The 19,121-nt window shown below is 36.4% G+C and overlaps 2 protein-coding genes across 47 annotated transcripts in view; both read right to left on the bottom strand.

Annotated features, from left to right (window-relative positions):
- The window catches only part of LOC125279989, a 43,817-nt gene extending 41,660 nt beyond the window's left edge, over positions 1–2,157 (bottom strand). For 21 of the 42 annotated variants that reach the window (XM_048210239.1, XM_048210241.1, XM_048210244.1 and 18 more), the window contains exons 1-5: positions 2,047–2,155; positions 1,345–1,475; positions 1,050–1,098; positions 418–567; positions 95–250 (exon numbers count right to left, since the gene is read on the bottom strand). In XM_048210239.1, the coding sequence (XP_048066196.1) occupies positions 95–250; positions 418–567; positions 1,050–1,098; positions 1,345–1,473 (484 nt within the window). In that variant the 5' untranslated portion in view covers positions 1,474–1,475; positions 2,047–2,155. Of the gene's footprint in view, positions 1–94; positions 251–417; positions 568–1,049; positions 1,099–1,344; positions 1,476–2,046 lie in introns of all 42 variants that reach the window. The other 21 variants (XM_048210255.1, XM_048210257.1, XM_048210258.1 and 18 more) reach the window with 5 other exon arrangements.
- Positions 2,158–6,748: 4,591 nt separating this feature from the next.
- Positions 6,749–18,198, bottom strand: si:dkey-164f24.2 (calphotin). 5 transcript variants are annotated; one of them, XM_048210058.1, is made up of 12 exons: positions 17,976–18,198; positions 15,491–15,832; positions 12,311–12,358; positions 11,929–11,964; positions 10,944–11,249; positions 10,297–10,335; positions 8,337–8,426; positions 8,114–8,206; positions 7,897–8,016; positions 7,458–7,502; positions 7,244–7,345; positions 6,749–7,158 (listed from the first exon to the last, which is right to left on the bottom strand). In XM_048210058.1, exons 1-11 carry the CDS (start codon positions 18,018–18,020, stop codon positions 7,265–7,267), a joined length of 1,245 nt encoding a protein of 414 aa, XP_048066015.1. In that variant the 5' UTR covers positions 18,021–18,198; the 3' UTR covers positions 6,749–7,158; positions 7,244–7,264. The 5 variants fall into 5 exon arrangements, with proteins under 5 accessions (XP_048066015.1, XP_048066014.1, XP_048066016.1 ...); XM_048210057.1 differs by having other exon boundaries at positions 7,255–7,345; positions 17,976–18,196; XM_048210059.1 differs by lacking the exon at positions 10,297–10,335 and having other exon boundaries at positions 7,255–7,345.
- Between the last annotated feature and the right edge of the window lie 923 nt (positions 18,199–19,121).

Below are 19,121 nucleotides of genomic sequence, written 5' to 3'. Positions count from 1 at the left end.
AAAAGTAATTTGTTAAAATTTTGGAGCACATATAGGTATACCTTATCAGATTTATGTGGACAGAAGTGCATTAGTCCACCTATATTTCTCTTACCTGTAGTGATGTTTGCACTGGAGATTTTCATGCCTTTCTTGACACACATGGGGAATTTCTGTTCACGCAGCATCCCCCTCAATTGTTCTATCACTGCTTCTCTTGAAGCATTGATCTTTATGTCAGTTGTGTATTTGAACAGTTTTAGAGGTGGAGCTGTGAAATATAGATCAGAATTTATCCAGTATTATGGAATGCTTCCTGATAGCACACATTTAATGTCTGTGTGTCTTCATCTGGTATACTGTAATGTTATTTTATGTAACTGCTTGTGTACTATGTATTTACTCATTAAGCTAAAGCTAATTAATGATAAACCTTACTTGTACTGAGATTCATTTTGGTTATGGTGACATTGCTGACGCTATATGGAAATGAGTATCCTTGAAGAATTGTCCTTAAGCGATCCTGTCCCATTGACCGTGAAGAATTTATTTTGATGCTGATCAAGTATTTGAATGATTTCCAATTCACTGCCAAAAACAAGAAGAAATCTTAATAAAAATAGGCATTCATAAATTTTCTTTACTCAGAACCTGGGGGTCAAATTAAAATACTTTTCTGCCAAAAATACTGTTAAAATTAGTATTAAAGCTAAAATAAAAGCTAATATATATATATATATATATATATATATATATATATATATATATATATATATATATATATATATATATATTTCTTTTAAACACTGAGTTACTACTAATTTACTAATTACTAATTTCATAGTAAAAATCTATTTACAGTATCTGTATTTTGGATACTATGTTCTTTTTCTCTCCTTTTGTCCCTCTGTCTATTAGGTTTACAATATGTAACAATACTCTCATTTACTTTTTTTGCATGTTTTAAGAAATATATTGTTCTTTTCATTAATAATTGTTTGATAATTGAATTGCACTGATTCACAAGCTTGACTTAGTTGGGCAACCCACCCTATCTTTTATACACTCACCCTGTCCTTCTTGCTTTAAGTTATTTCCACTTTCATCCATGTAAGGTGGCTAGAATTTGGAGGAAGGGCACAGAATGGTTTTTGAGTTTATCAGTAGCAAAATGTGTCTACATCTCTATCAGTGCAATCAACACATGCTCATTCAGATAAGGAAAACAGTGCATATATCAAATAACTGCAAAGATTGTTTTGACTTAACCCTGATTAAAAAAATGGTTTATCACAGTGCAAAATGCAAAAAAAAAAATAAATAAATAAAAAAAGTTCCTTGTTGCATTCCGCTTAGTATACTTACCAGCGTCATATGCCACGTATTAACACCAAGCACCTCCTCACTCATTGTTTGTGCATGACCTTGTATTTCCAGTGAAGAGGTTACATACAACATGATTATGATTCTCACTATCATCGTAACAGGTTTCATGTCTGAGGAAAAAGGTCCAAACAAACAAACAAATAAATAAATAAGTTTTTGTTGTTGTTTTGAGTGGGTTATGTTTGTATATTTCTTTTTAAGCCTGATGAATCATGATACTAATTTTAAGGGTGAATTAATAATGTAACTTTGATTATAAGTTTGCCAAATTAAAAAAAGAGAGAGAGAGAGAGAAATGCTTTTTCATTTTTACTTGCATGAATCCATTCCCTGCTTCTAAATGACTTAAACATAAGTTCTAAGCTGGTAGTGGCATTTGAGCAAAAATGCACTATTTACTAAATGGGACAGTGTAAACAGTTTCTTCTAAGTACCACAACATTATTAAATATTGTAAAACAATACTATAATAAAAATAATAGACTTTCCATATAAACGTATAAATACAGATTTATCTGCAATGATTGTAAATTCTTGGGATGGAACTTACCTTGTTGATTGTTGAAGCAAAGATCACATCTTTAACAGTCATGTTATTCCACCATTCATTATATTGTAACTGATAGGTTGTTTGATTAAACTTTCTGAGTTTTGTCTTAAAGAGCTTAAACAAAGTCTTACCTTGATTTGGTGTCCAGTCTCAGAATGTGAAATTTTATTTATTAAGAGCGAAGATTCATGCTAACTGTCTGACTGCAGACATTGTGAAGTCTTTTGTACTGTATGAGGAAATTGAGCATTCACAAGACAAGTTGTCAGACTCCTTGTCAGAGTCTGATGGCTATCAGAAGAAAAGATAAATGTTTGAGATGTTTGTCATTTTAATTGGTCATACTTTATATTTGGTGTCTTTAACTACTATGTACCTTGGTTAGGCACAATGTACTTATTGTGTTCATGTTGTATTGCTAAACATTTTAATGCTATTGAGGTGGGATATGTGTAAGGTTAGGTATGTTTCGCTGGGGTAGGTTTAAGGGTTGGTTAAGGTGTAAGGCAAATCTACCTACCTGCTGAGTTTAGATCTAACTCTGATCAAACACACGTCTGTATTTATCAAGTGCTCCTGAAGATCTCAATTAGCTCGTTCAGTTTTGTTTGATCAGGGTTGGAGCTGAACTTTGCAAGAAAGTATATCTCATGGAACAGGATTGAGCACCCTCTAGGCCCAGTTGTTCAAAATGTTTAATCTGGATCAGAATTATTTAGATTTGGAAAATCCATGTTTTGCTATCAGGTTATCCATCTTACTTTTGTGCCGGTTTTTGAAAGCAAAGACTAAATGATACAAATTATTAAATGAAAGATTAAATGATACAAATGTTTGTATTTTTTAAAGTCTTATTACATTTTGTTCAAGATTTGTAATTATAGTTGTGTAAGTAATTACAAAAATGTATTACACCTGTAATTACATGCAGGTATTTTTTAAAAATATAAGTACCATGTAAAAATACATAATAAGTGGGACTCAAAAAAATAAACCAATAAATGTACATTGACATAAAATGAATACTCACATCACATCAGTAGCTGCACAAATGAGCAGGGTTTCTGTACAATTTATAAAACCAAATGTTGATCATTGCAAGGCATTCTCAAGACCTGAACTATTGAAATGAATACTTGATGTCTGTAGAAAAACAGGATGGGGCACATTAGACAAGGCCTTGTAAGTCATAACACTGCTAATCAGCAAACTTATCTGAAAGTTTAAAATACTTTAGACATTCTTTCCACTTAGTTTTTTAACTAAATGAGCTAATGGAACACACACACACACACACACCGGTATAGTCTATGAAATACACTGTGTGCAGAATATTTATTTATTTATTTATTTATTTATGTATGTATGTATGTAGTCTGTGACAGTGGGTCCCAATCTTTTTTCGCCAAGGCCCCCTCGACGTCACTTTCCCGCCGAAAACGCGCTCCCTCAGCTGGACTGAGTGGCAAAAGAACCTGCTGCGTAACTGGATTAATCGGAGAAACGGCGAAAACGCGAGTAAAACTAACGAATTACCCTAAAGGTTGGACTCGAAAGTGTTTCTTACAACTTGTCAAATAAACCTAATCCATGGATATTGACATGCAGCCAGGAGTCGTGTTTCCTGACATTTATATGTGCCTGATTTGATGCCGGGGAAATACATAAAGCAAATCTGTGAATTAATATTTTATATAACTACAATATCGGTAGGTTTAAATCTGCTTAATCACTTATATCAATGTTATATCGTCATATTGTCCAGCCCTAAAACATATAAGTTATAGTTTTCTAGTATAGTTTTTGACAGTGTTGTTTATTTAAAAACACCAAATTATGCATAATATAAGATGGAAAATATTTAATTGATGAGTCGTCAACATAATATATAACAATACAATATATAAGGTATGATTTTACCTCAAAATCCAACAATTTGACAAAATGATAACTGCAAATCCATGTTTCTTTGCCTGGAGTTCAGATGTTTCTGTGACTTGCAGTGATCCATTTGCTTCTTTTTCTGTTGCTTTCTCTAGTTTTTAAATATATACCTCAGGGTTTGTGTCAAATCTATTTGTACAGTCAGCCGCAAAGCTCTTTCCCGTTTTGAATGTGTTTTGTGTGTTTTTCGCGACATTCACGTTGAAAACCAATGCTGCCGCTCAGTCTTTTGCCACTCAGCGTGCGTAACCGCAGTCCTAACGGTCGACGGTGACGTCACGTGCATACCCTCTATTGCGCGCGGATCCATTCAAAATTATTAAACACATATAACACCACTACTAATCCTTTCAAACTTCTCCAAAACACGCTTGTTCGGCGAGCATCCGTTATGAGACACTCACAGTACATTAATTTTGACAACTATGCGAATATATTGAACTGTGTTCATGCAGAAATACGATATAGCGATCAGTGAGTCGAGAGCGCACGTGCGACGCATGCCTTATGAACGGACTCCTTATGTCACTGTAATCATCTTTACCTTCATTACAACTGTCATCCATCAAAACCTTTTTAGCGACACTGGTTTTCTTTTTCCAACTGAGAGAGTTTGCGTTTTGAGCATAGGTTTTGAGCCACCGTTCAGTCTGTATTTCACAGCAGCACAATGAGAAACGACCTGGGCTGAACCGAAACAATCACAGAAGAAATGTATTTTTAAATTAATTTAATTTAGCTTTTTAATGTATTAATGTATTAATAATTAAATTAATTAATTAATTATATTAATATAGTTAAATTAATTTTAAGTTATCCCGCGGCCCACTTGGAGGATCACTGAGGACCCCTAGTGGGCCGCGGCATACAGGTTGAAAACCACTGGTCTATGAAATACACCGTGTGCAGAATTATTAGGCAAGTTGATTTTCTGATCATATTGTTTTTTTAATAATTCCAAACCACATCAATCTTAATAACTACTATTCATTTTGTATTTAATCATTTATAAGTGATATATAATTGTTCATGAAGGCTGGAAGGGAAAAAAAGCCTTATATTCAGGTTATATGCAGGTTTTCTTTTACAAAATGAGCCAAAAAAAAAAAAAAGATTTAACTCAGACTGAAAAGTCAAAAATTATTAAATGCCCATGAGAAGGATGCAATACTAGAAATTGCAAAGGCATGACCATGGACAGTGAAATACTCATTGTCAGCAGGATCAGAAAAAAAAAAACAGATGGAGAAGAAACGACACGTTAACTGCAAAAGAATTAAACCATCAGTAACCCTTTAGTCTCCAGCACCACCATTTTCCAGAACTGCAACCTACCTGGAGTCTCCAGAACTGCAAGGTATCAGGATCTTAGAGACTTAGGTGAGGTAAAAAATCCTACAAAATGACCCCCACTTAATAAGAATCACAAGCTGAAGTGTTGTAAAATACATGAAGACTGATTTTTTTTATACAGACAGACAGATTGGGAGTGACTCTTGAAGGACCAGCACCACATCCTCTACCACTGTTCGAAGAATTTATCTTCCCAAATCTGGCAGCAAGTTTTGGAAGATCATTTTTAGTCCATCTCTGCAAGACGGACTTCAGGGTAGGAGATGAAGCTCAAAAACTTTGCGGCAATTTATTTACATTCGCTGCCTGCATCTTTACTAAAGAGCTTGAGATTATGTGTGGAAGCCATTCGTGATACTAAAAAACATTTAAAGAACTTTACACTAAAGTTGTAACTGAAAGCCATTTGTATCTGGTGAGCAGTAAGCGAGCCTGGAGTGCGTAGCCTAATGTAAAACCTGAAATGAAGCTAGAGTTGATCGATTACAAAAGCTTCAAGAGGGAACGGGAGTTGCTGGTGCTACAATCCATATTCTGGATTAACTCCACAGTGTGAATATACCTCAGTCGTCTTCATGAATAATAACTTTGCACCAAAATTTCTCCCTTGATGTTGCTGTTTTTTTTTAAACAATTTAGTATTATCATTCATGGAGTTTTTCTTTAATAATTCTATGAATTCAATATACATTACAAACATTATTTATCATGACAAAGGCGATTGAGTGGATTTCACTTCGACAGTTGGGAAAAGTTTACCATGTGGGTAGGATATTACTCTTGTAAAATGTCAATTTTCCTTTAATTTACTATACTAATTTGTGGAATAATGTGTCTTTAAAATGTGTTGCCCATTTGCCCTGATAGATAAACTAAAGTGCGCCCCCATTAGCTCAAGGGTTATTTTGCTTAACTTTACAAGTCAAGAGTTTGCATCCATACAGTTTCAATAGGTGCATGACATATTTAATCTGTAAGAACTGTGAAACATTACATTTAATGGCCACTGGGGGTGCTACTGTAGATGCTTATGTCATGTCGGCTAGCACGTCCTGATATTGCTGAGTTAGATGCGTTCCTGGGTCAACATATTTTGTTGATCCTGGAACAACATTCTAGTCTGAAAATTTAACCTTAACCCTATTCCTACCCCTAAACCTAACCCTACCCAAAAGTTATCCCAAAAATCAGAGGGAAATGATAGATAAAAAACACTGATGTAGAAGCACCAATTCATGATTTTAAGCCTAAACTTGACAATCTGTAAACTTGCCCCTGAAATTTGATTGGTTGATTTGAATGTTGTTCCAGGATCAACAAAAATGTTGACCCAGGAACATGTTGAACTCAGCAATATCAGGTTATGCTGTTGACTAGCCCACATGTAGTGTCTTCATTATTCTTTCATTATTTGTTTTGTTGAGTATTATTTAATTGCATTGTCTTGTATCTCAATATCAGGTATCCTGTCTTACTGTCTATAGTCTATACTATTTTCATATAAACTAAATGCATACAGGAACTTTGGGGGAGACATTTTTTTTTCTCAAACTCCCTTTATTAATCATTTGGAGAAAGGCACATGTGAATGGTTGAGGGGGGCACAGAAAATGTGGTGATGGTATAGTGAAATGGTGCTCTATTGAGGAAGCACTCCACTCCAAATCATTTTATCAAATGAAACAAATACAACAAGTATTCATTCCCCATTACAAAATGGTCCAAGTAAAAACATAGAAATTTGCAACACCCCTCTATTTTTCTTTACTAAGTTTGCAATGTATAACACCTGAAAATCTACTGTACATGCATATGGAAACTGAAGAATATTAATCAGAAGCTCAGAAAAACTCCACCAGCGAAGAACAGCCACAAATCCTTGTCATATTTCAGGTGACGATCAACACAGTAAGGCACTTTGCAATGTTGCATGATGTTTCAGCCAACTGTAAAAAAGACAACAGTTGTTTTATTGGCTCATGAACCTTATTTAATTTGTTCAAGTTTAAATTGACTCAAGAGGAAGAGCACCTCATCCTCACCGTAGGCACTTTAACCTTCAATTGCAACTTCGGTAGCTCCCAGACATCCATTGATGGCATCCACAGTTAGGCCACCAGTCACTGCCAAGTCCTATGTAAATGAGAAACAACATTAACTAAAACAAATACTATTTGTTGGTGGGGTGGTGGCAATATTGTATTTTATACAAAAAATAAATAAATAAATACTGAGTGAAAAATACCTTTATGGTTTCAGTTTCCACTTGTGCCATGAATTCATCTTGAGCCTGAATTGTATATAAATATGTATTTAGAATTTCACTGTTAAATTTTATAGTCAGAGAACACTACAATACAAAAAGCTTCAAATTATGTTTATTATATGTGTGTGTGTGTGTGCACGCGTTTTTGTGATTTATGAGGACACAAATTTGTATAATGACATGGGAATTACACTGGTATTACAGCGTAAACATGAAATATGACGACAAATATGAGTCCTCATATTGAAAATAGCTTCAAAAACATACTAAACAATGTTTTATCAAAAATGTAAAAATGCAGAATCTTTTATGTGATGGGAAGGTTTAGGAGTAGGGGTAGTGTAGGTGGATAGAATGTACAGTTTGTACAGTATAAAAACCATTATGGCTATGGAATGAATAAAAGTTAAAAGCTCACTTGTATAATCTCCTTTACTACAGGCACAGGCACAGGCAGAGGCAGAGGCTCAGGAGCAGGAATCGTTTCTGCCAGTGCCTCTGATGGAACCTCGGGGGCATCTGTGGTTGTTTCAGGAATCTATGGGAAAAGGCCATATATTCTATTTGGATCCATCCGAGGAGCTAATAGGATTTAATGCCTGATGTGCACATTGCAGGTGTGTCCAACTGCTCACCTGTTCCTCTTTAACAGTTGTTTCAACAGCTACGACTGACTCGTTCACAACAAATTCTTCAGCGATGGGGTCACTAGTGGACTCGACCGAAGGCTTCAGCATGTGAAAACCCCAGGGCAAAAAAAAAAACATGTTTAAAATTAAACTTCAATCTAAAAGGATTCTGAACAGAAATGCTTGAGATGATCCCACAAAAGGAGTTAATAAAAAAGTTGTTTTATACCGTAGGTTCCTCCAATGGGACTGTCTGCTGCTGCTGCTGCTGCTGCTCAGGCTCTGGTTCCACTAAAGCATCTGTAGGTACTGCAGCTTCCTAATAAAAGGAATGCAAGTTATTTCTATGCCCCTTGGCATGCATTGCAAATGTTATTGAAGTCAATTCTTCACCACTACAAAGGAACATTTTACTTTATGGATAGTTCACACAAAAATAAAAAATTCTGGCATTATTAATCATTCTCATGTTGTTTCAAACCTGTATGACTGACTTTCATCTGCAGAACACAAAATAAGATCATCAGTCATCAAACTCGGTAAACACTGACACAAAGATGTAACTTTAATTTCATCAAGCTAATTGCTCACTAAAAAACTCCCACAGTCATCACATTTTCAGGCCATTTCAAGTTTGAGTTTGACTTGACAAAGCGCTGATATCTAAGTGGCTGAGTTTACTTAATTCCCATTAACTGCAAAATTGTTCATTCAGACTGATTGATTCGGTACTTGTCTTGAATGCGCGCAAAAACAAAAGGCGGGATTTATTGCACAAACCAATCATAGCCAATCATAACCAATCACATCCAATCATAGCACGATGGAAGCATTGCCTTCTCACATGTGATTTTCCCCATTCATCTAAGTTACCCCCCACCAAACCCACTGCATGCATTAGGGGGCCTGTTAAAACTCAGGGATCAGGGGAGGGAAGACATGCTCTGCGTCTCAATCCGCTCCCTAGCTTCTAAGGTCATGAATTAGTGTCATGTAAATGAATGTGGCCGACTCGATGATTAGCACCCTGACTACTGAACTAGGTAGCTGACTGACACACACACACGGACTCCCGCTGTAACTTTACTTGTTGGTGTCGCTGTTGGACAGTGTTACTTTAGAAAAATGAGTGATTTATATGTGTGTTGTTATATTTTTATAACAACGATTATTTTCTCATCCATTTTTTGAGCCACTGCCTTCTTTGCCTCCTCAGAGGAAATGCCTGTTTCAAAATAAGAAAGTGTTTAGCTGTTTTTTGTCCGGTAAAAGTCAGTAAAATCAGTGGGGTCTAAAACAACATTGAGCCCCTCTGACTTTTATTATGCAGACAAAAACATTGAGATACATCTGCCCTACACTGCAAAAAAAAAAAAGATTTTCCTCCTCAGTGTTTTTGTCTTATTTTCCAGTAGAAATATCTAAACATTTTTAAATCAAGACTCATTTACTTTAGAAGGAAAATGGCTCAATGGCTTATTAGGTATTGTTTTCTGAAAAAAAAAAAAAAAAAATCTGCCAATGGAATCAGAAAAATAAAATTAATCCAAAGGTAAAACAAGATTATACAAGATATTTTTTCTTGTTTTAAGCAAAAACTAACTTAATTTTGATACATTTGATATAGAAAACAATATTGGGTGTCATTTTGCTTCTTAATTTGCTTCATAACGATAACTTTATATGCGTCCACACCAACGAACGATAATGCTCTGTTTAAGCTAAGCGTGCGCTGCAGGTTAGTCGTCTGCCACTTTAAATGCCCTAATCTAATCGCTTTCAATGTTGTTATCGTTCATCAGCTGGAAAAAAGAGTAGTTCTATGTCCAACTTCCTTGAGCATCCGGTTAGTGAGGTCTGAAAACACGCTCTGATGAAGGAAGTGATCTCTCGCGTGTATCCGTCAATGAGTGTGAGCGATCACTTCCGGCATCAGAGTGCATTTAGAACTCACCAGCCGGATGCTCAAGGCAGTTGGACATAGTGGTGTATTAGAGGTAAAAAATTATATAAATACTGTTCTGAATGTTTCGTGTCTTAGGACATCAATGTGTCGTCATGAGCCGCAGGGTTTAATTTGGATTAGTCTGTGCATGTTTTTTTTTTTTACTCTTATAGATAGAGTTCCCATTGCCATGCATTATACAAAAACAAGAAACAAAAAAACCAATCAAATCAAAAGAAATTACCACTGGAAACTCTTCTGGTTCAGGCTCTGCACGTATATCCTGTAGGAAAGGAAGGGGAATCACATTAAAAGAAATTCTATTTGCTAGCACTAGTAAGTTTAGTGTGCCTTAAAAGGGTTAGTTTGCCCATCCTCCATTGAAAGCAATGAAATTGTTGAATAAAGAGATGAATTTGTTGAATAAAGTCGTTATTTTTGTGCACAAAAAGTATTCTCGTCACTTCATAACGTTAAGGTTGAACCCCTGTAGTCACGCTGGCTATTTTAACAATGTTTATACTACTTTTCTGGACATTGAATGTGGTAATTTCATTGCTTTCAATGGAGGATTAAAAAAAACCTCGGATTTCATCAAAATATCTTAATTTGTGTTCCGAATATGAAAGAAGGTCTTACGAGTTTGGAACGACATGAGGGTGAGTAATTAATGACAGAAATTTCATTTTTGGGTGAACTAACCCTTTAAAAACATGAACCGAACTGTCCAAGGGAATGAAAAAAAGAATCTGAAGAGTGAGGCTCATGTCATGCCCAATTATCCAAACAAGTGCACAGAACGGACAAGACAACGTCACCTGTTGTGCATGCAAATACACTCATGCAAAGAGTCCATTGCAATGTGCCATGAAGATGTATTGTGTCAGGCACCTCCGTGACTTCTGCAACTCTGTTGACTTCTACAGGCTCAGTTTCAACAGTTATGGCTTCGCCTTCGATGGCAGGCTCTCCCACGACCCCGACAACATGCCCGTCGACTTCTACTGCGGCATCGGCAACAGGCTTAACTTCAGTTACTACTGTTTCTGTCACAGTTTCAACTGCAGCAACAGTTTCAGCTGTGGTCACCGTCTCCTCTGGCACTGGCACCTCTACCACAGGATCCTCAGCAGGAAGCTCAGCTTCGACTACATGCTCGGTGTCAACTGTCTCGACAGGTTGAGCTAAAACATGCGTCTGTACCAGAACATAATATAAACACAAGAAACATGCAATACATAATGTACAAACAAGCACAATGGTCACACATTTACAGATCCTGGGCTTTAAATGTTACAGTAAATAAAGGTTTTACACTACCATTCAAAAGACTGGGGTAGGTAAGATTTTTTTATGCTCACCAAGACTGCATTTATTTAATAAAAAAAAAAAAATCTGTATTGTGAAATATTACTACAATTTAAAATGACTGTTTTCTATTTTATTGTAGGCCTATTTTTTAACATGCAATTTATTCCTGTGATCCTTCAGAATCATATGCTGATTTGCTGCTAAAGAAACATTTTTTTAATATAATTTTTTGTACTTGAAATAGATTTTTTTTGTAACAATCTAAAAGTCTTTACTGTCTCTTTTGACCAATGTAATGCTTTCTTGCTAAATAAAAATATTAATTAATTAAAATTAAAATCTTACTGACCCCAAACTTTTGAACGGTAGTGCAAGTTAATTTATTGTACACAACAGAAATGTATTTTTCATAGAATTTACAATATTTTAAGCATTTCTATTGATTTAATTGTATTTTTGTCATAAAGGAACATTTTCATTTTGCTTCGTTGTAGTCAAAAAACAAACAAAAAAAAAAAAACAGTAGAACCAGAAAAAACAAATATTATCAAATATATACATCTACCTCTGTGGCTACAGATGTAGTGTCCTCAAACTGGATCTGGAAATAGCATGTTTTGAAAAGGTCATTGTTAAAAAAAAATTTACAAATTCCCCAATACAAAGCCTCATGTCTACATTCTATATGCATATTTGTGTAAAGCTAGTGTCTTTGTTAGTAAAAAAAAAGATGGGGTTAATAAGTTCTTTACACCCCATAAAGCAAAGTTATGAGAAAAAGCACATAAATGCACTCTGAAAGGTAAGGTGTGGTGCTGGAGGCCTAGTAATTAGGAAAAACACCTTTATCAGCCCATATGCACTGTGTGGCCAACGGCAAGGGTGTTGATAGATGATATACAGTGGTGAATTGCTGAGGACTGACTGGATGTAGCATATTACTATACCTCAGATTCTGCAGGGATGGACACTGGCTCATCTACAGATGATATGGCCTAAAAAAGAAAGTAAATCACAAAATTTAAAGCTCCACATTAAACTAAAGATTTATTGTCTGCCATAAAGTGTCTTAAAGTACAATAATACTTCACACATTTTGCAATGTCAGTCCAATCAAGACTCTCTAACCACCAAATTAGTTTTAGAAAAAGTAACACTACCATATGGTGAGAAACAGGGGGAAAATTTGCAATGCTAAATATTAATAATGTATGTTCATTGCAGATTAAAGTGTAACATATGAGTACAACATATGCCGTGTTGTTGAAATATTAAGTAAGGTTTAATATTGATGCGCTCTACATTACTTTGCCAGTCTCTGCACAGAACACAGTGTACAGAACACTAAGTACACGGCCTTCTCACAGCACTTCCTCACAGAAGGTAAGTGCTCCAAACGCCCCCTGTGGGAGTAGAACAAAATCTTACATGGCTAATTTGAGAAACAAAGTGTGCCAGAATGTTCTGAGATCTTCTACTGCTTTGATGTAAAATGTATGCAACTCTACAATGCATGTATCTATGGAAGTCAATTTCCTATAAGAAAAAAAAAATCCTTCTTTGTTAACTCATAATTGTGACATAAGTCTAAATTATGAATTAAAAGGCATATTTATGACATAAAAGTCTTATTTATAAAATAAAAGGCATATTTATGGCATAAAAGTCTGATATCATAATTATGAGATACTAAGCCATAGTTATGTCATAAAGTCATCATTTAATAGCATGATTTTTTTTTCTTTTGTGGCAAAAATGGGCTTCCATATGTATCAGAATACAGAAATGAAGTTTTTCTTTTTGGTGGGCCTCACTTAAAGTATAACTTCGATTTTTAACCCACTTTGTATTGTTACAATTTCAGTAGTTTCAAGTAGCACAAGTAGCATATATCAATAACCCATAGCAGATCTATACAGGTGGAGCTAGGGAAGGTGGAGGGTTTTTTTTGAAGCACGTTGCAACCTGCTTTAATGAATGTAACCAGCCATTTAAATGTGTGAGCAACAAGCTCATTGGCTGCAGATGTAACATGGACCAATCAGATTGCGCCAGTAGTTAAAGCTGTAATTATCCTCATCAGCCTGTGCCATCAGAGTTTCATGATAGAACTATGTATTAAAACTAGAAAACTATGGAAAACAATGACAGAGTGAAAACTAAAACTAAATTAGATAAAACTGAAATAAACTCAAAACTATAATAACCATAGTAACGAATTACAAAATTCTGGTTAATGTATGCTCACATCATAGATGCTCCATCTGCAGAATGACAATTCACTTCAAAGTATTGTGTAAACCACACAAAGACATACACAGTAACACATACAACTGTTGTCCCAAAGATAGTTGTTAAAAGAGACAAAGGAGATTCTGTTGGCCACCACGCCTCCTCAGTGCATGTGGTTATAAATGAGCCCTCAGTCAGATATCTGCTCCACATTCTCTTTCTTCAATAGATTAAATAGCAATTATACAAAACAATGCAAGTTATTAGTAAATAAATAAAAAAATACTTTTACAGTTCTAATTTTACTAGGCAATCCCTACACTTAAATTTATCACCAAATAATTTAAACGTGCCACAACCCCTCATTAGCATTCATGACTAGGCCATGTACCCGACCTAAGCACATTCCTCGTCTCCACCCACCTATGTGCATTCAGCAAAACACACATACAAATTTAAGCTCCTCCTCCGCAATGTCTATCACACCAGCCACTGCAACGCCCACTTGAGCCTTACAAAAAATACAAAGAGAAAGAAAGCTACAGGAGGGGGAGGGGGGAGGGGTGTTCACAGACAGTACAAAATGTTCTTTCTCCATCAGCTAATCCCCTTCAACAAGCCTCCATCCACTGAGGTGAGAGCTCACCTGCGTTTCCACAGAGACATCCAGCAAGTCAACGGGCTCCCGAGGGCCTCGAAGCCAACTGAGAATGAGCCCCATGGTGACACAGACCTGACACTCCAGTAATCTCAGCCCTTAAACTGACACTCACTGCAAGAGTATGTTCCTCTCTCACTTGCCCTGCCCCACACCACTCTCAGTGTGTGGATGTCCAACCCAAGCACTTGTGATGTCTGTGAAAGGACAGGAGAGGCTGAAGCAAAGCTCACAGGAAAAGAAGGGTGGGCTTTAAGGGCTTGGCTTCCCTTCAAAAACAGGAGGGAGGGTGAGGCGCAGGAGGGTGAGGGGTGACTATACATTATTATGGTATCGTTTGGGGAGAGTGTCAGCTTGCATATTTGTACACGTATATATGCACAATAATGTAAAAAACACCCATCTGCTGATGTCACGCAACACAGAAAGTATAGTTTTGCTGTGCAGAACATGCTTAACTAACAAATAAATATCTTGTTGCAAAATCTGCAATTGGGAAATTTTATGCCCCAAATGACTGGATTTTGTTCATAAAAAATTGCCGAACAACACTAAATATGACCAAACCTTTTTGCTCAGTAAGTAATTATTGGGCCTGGTACAAAAAAATTCATCATCATCATTCCCCTCAGCACAATTACTTTCCAGGGTTTCATTGATTGAATCGTGTTCCCTTGTTCCCTTCGGTTGAAACTGCAATCGCTTTACAGGTCCCCCTCAAGCCTGGGCCCAGAACAAAAGGTCCAGTTGTCCACCCTTATCGGCGGCCCAGCTCACTTACAATAGAGTCTTTACAGACACAATGTGTGTGGATATCTAATCTCAAATATTCAACACAGGCCACCAGATAAAATCCTACAGAGCCAACTGAGTTCCAACGACAACAAGTTTAAAAAAGGTGCAGCATTCAGAAAAACGTATAATATCGTTTTCAATAAAACATCCGTTTGGAAGAGTCTGCTGTTGCTCCGGGCATGCTGTACACAATGTTCACTTCCTAAAATATTCCTCTCCTACAATGCATACTTGACCACACCCCCATCTTCAATCCTGGCTGCAAGTAGCCATTACTGTCAGGCTCATACTTTCATATTGGTCACAACAGTAACATCTGCATGATGAATTACAGACTCCTTGAGTCCACTGTAATGATTGCTAATTCCTTCAAATTTCTGTGTGCACTTGCTAATTTTCAAATATAATTAACCTCAAAAAAGGCAGTTCACTTTCAGATTACCTCTGATAATGGAACGGTGACACTTTCATCTTCAATCACGGCTGGCTCTTCTGCAGGAGGTTCTACTAGGCTTTGTCCTAGGTCCTCTGCAGCTTTCACCACTTCGTCTTTAACAGCATCCGTTACTGGGACCTCTAACACGACCGGCTCTACAGGAGGATCTTCAGCGGGAACATCAACTGGAGCAACCAAAGCCAGGGGAATTGGAACCGAAACACGACACTCTGAAGTTTTAGGAAGTTTAGCAACCCGTGCAGGAACTGGGGCAGAAACAGCACACACTCCTGGGGTTCCCTTTCCAGAGGAGGCGTACTGCTCCTCCAGGGCCCTTCTCTGGGCCTGCTGCTCAAAACAAATGAAAGAAAGAATGAGAAATAGATGAGATTTGAAATCAGAACCAATTTATTTTTAATCGTTAGTTCAGCTGACCACATACTGGTATTAGACGGGGTATAACGACTTCACTGAGAGCTTATATAAGTTAACAAAATTTGGCCGCCTTATGGCAAAAATGGCTGAATCCAATTGATTCAGACATGTCTAGTCAAGCGAGTTGGAAGAGTCAGCACCCCTCGGAGCTCTGGATGGGGCTAAACAGAACAGACAAAAATGCTAATCACATAATAATAGAACCATAATCGCATTATAATCACACTCACAGCTTCATTATCCAAAAGCAGGGGCTGGCCACTGCGGTTTACATAGGCCTCAAAAGAATTTAAGCTCTCATTGTGCATGTATGGGGTGTACAGTCGCCAGCACAGTTAAGGCCAAATTATGCAACCATGTGTGAAGACCAGCATCAGCACAGACAAAGCCAAATCAGGCAAAACATGGGCCCAAGTCCATGAAACAGGCCAGCATAACAGAATAAACGGTCTGGCATTTGGGGGAACAGATGAGGTGGTTAAGAAAAAAGCACATTTTGCTTCAAGGCTGTTCATTCTTACACAAACAGAACCTGAAAGATGCATGTGCATGAGCCTACAGATGCAAAAATTGAGTTTAAAAAGATGTTTCTTCTGTTTTGAAGTGCTGGTAAGCAACAAACAGAGTGTTGGAATGCACTCACCCCCCCAGTACTCACCATTACTTATTTTACCGGGATGATTAGAGATAGAGAAATGTGCCCTGTTTAGGACCGGCTGTATCTGAGGGGCTTAACAGCTAGAGAGATAATAGATACCCCTCTATTTCTGTACTTGTGTGAAAGGCAGTTCTACTGATATGACTGCATGCCAGGGTTTTGGGACAGCAACTGAGCATTATTCGGTTACATGTTCAGCGAAGCAGAATGAAAAGGCTGAGATTTTAATGATATGCGCTTAAAAAAACTGCTGTAAAATTCATACAAAGAGTCCAGTGTTCAGATGCACAAACTGTGTGTATTTCATTACGTCACTGGTCACAGAGGACAAATATGTCTTAGAGTGGTGAGGCATGGTCAATATAGTGCAACATTCCTTTGCAATGACAGAATGTAAACTAAATTACTTTTCAAAAATACACTTATTAAAAATCAATGGATTTATAATGGGACAGTTATAAACAAAACCAATATGCAATTTTTTTTTTTTTTTTTTTTTTTTTTTTTCTGGTGGTCCCTGGACCAACTGCCTCTGTAGGAATGTACCCTCAACCATGTTTGGAATCAGACTGGCCCATGGGATATGCCAAAATCAACAAAGTCCATATAAGTTTTAGGGGGTGGGTCAAAAGGCATGATTTGGTTTGTTGCACAGAGAGAAAAAAAAAAAAGCCTGAAAACAAACCAAAAACACATTTTATAGGCAAAACACACCCATTTAGAATGCAAAAACAGATTAATTATGATTCTGGTATTATTATTATTATTATTATTATCAGGCAGAGTATAACATAGAAGCGGCAATAACGTCAGAAAATTATCATTATAATACACATAATCCAAGCAACACTTTTTCAGGACAATGTCTATCTATCTATCTATCTATCTATCTATCTATCTATCTATCTATCTATCTATCTATCTATCTATCCATCTGATCTGTTATTAGAGATAGTACAAAGTGGGATGTGTGGAATTCGGCTGCATATCTGTACTGGTTCCTATATGGGACACACCCCCTACTACATGCCGCTACTCGCTGTGTTGCATTTATCAATAGAATCAACTAAAAGTAACATAATGTCAGATAAAATCAACTAATTCTTCATATGGACATGAACCAATGGTTTGAGAACAGAAAATTTTAAACCTATGACGACAGCTTAGGCTACTAAATGTAACTGCGCTGGTGTAATAGATTCACAGTAATATATAAACAAATAAACAGCATTATTGGAAAAAGACTCTCATATAAATCATATAAAGCCCATGTAAAGCTGGCAGATCAAAATAGAAAACTAAAGAGGTAGAGATTTGTTTGTACGCTATAAACATAAATAGGTGTTTGCAGGACACTGAATCTTCATAAAAAATAAGTGTGGAAGTAAATGTACTCACCACTCTTCTCATTCGGCGCTTGTTCTTCTTTCTCTTGCTAGGCATGTTTACTAAGCTAGAATATACTGTATGAAAAAATATAAAGTGGATTTCTTCGGTTGCGCAGTGAGGCACTGGATGACGAGCGGATCCGTCGCCACTGTCGCAGTCAGATAACAGCAGTCAGAATGACAATATGGTTCTATTTAAAGGCGCGTTGATTTTTTTATCTCTGTGTCTGCCTATAGGGGGAAGTCTACGCACCTCAGCATCAGTCTTCATGATCATCATGACATGAAGTGGGCAGACCCCATAGCTCTTTGAAAAGTTACATAACATTTTTTTAAGTCAATTCAAGTTAAGTTTTAAAATTACTAGGTTACACGTTATTTTTAGGTGTCCTTGTTACAGTGTGATTATACTGTGTGTGTGTTATATATTTAAGTAGGCTACAAACATAACATAAACATAGGCTACAATATTAGACATTACATTTTGATGTTAAATTCACTATTGTTTTAGAATTGTTCTGTACTCTATATAGTAGCCTATTTAATGCAATTACATCTAATTAAATTACAAAAAAAAAAAAAATTAAGAGTAATCCATTAATTGTAATGCATTACATCCAACAGTGGTTGCATGCAATTAATCATAATTTATTAGTAGTAAGTACATGTACGTGTAACAAGTACACTGTAAAGTACAAGTACACTGTAAAATCAAGTGTTATATGCTATTCCACTAAGATTGAAAACAATTTGAAAACATATTGTAGGAAGGTGTGCATTATTTATACGTATGTACACAGATACATGTGTACTATAAACTATAAGTTTAGCAGACAAATGTGATCCAAGTTCTTTTTTATCTACACATGAAGATCTTCGATGAAGCCTACACAAAGTTTCCAGTCTGGAATACATACATTCCTGCACTCTTTCTTCCAGCCACACATACACACACACACACACACACACACACAGGTTTGTTTTGCTATCTTAGTGAGGACATTCCATAGGCGTACTGGTTTTTATACTGTACAGACTGTACATTCTAACCCCCTACACTACCCCTACACCTATACCCATCACAGAAAACATTCTGCATTTTTACATTTTTAATAAAACATTTAGTATGTTTTTAAAGCTATTTTAAATATGTGGA

The sequence above is a fragment of the Megalobrama amblycephala genome, linkage group LG12 (assembly GCF_018812025.1).
Source record: "Megalobrama amblycephala isolate DHTTF-2021 linkage group LG12, ASM1881202v1, whole genome shotgun sequence".
Taxonomy (NCBI): Eukaryota; Metazoa; Chordata; class Actinopteri; order Cypriniformes; family Xenocyprididae; genus Megalobrama; species Megalobrama amblycephala.
This window is presented reverse-complemented; position numbering and strand designations above follow the sequence as displayed.

Excerpts from the sequence above, each read along its gene's own strand:
- si:dkey-164f24.2 (XM_048210058.1), bottom strand. The coding sequence starts at position 18,020 with ATGCCTAGCAAGAGAAAGAAGAACAAGCGCCGAATGAGAAGAGTG. Across the intron at positions 12,359-15,490 it reads TCACCGTTCCATTATCAGAG|GCCATATCATCTGTAGATGA; the intron begins GTAATCTGAAAG and ends TTTCTTTTTTAG. Across the intron at positions 11,250-11,928 it reads CTACATCTGTAGCCACAGAG|ACGCATGTTTTAGCTCAACC; the intron begins GTAGATGTATAT and ends GTTCTGGTACAG.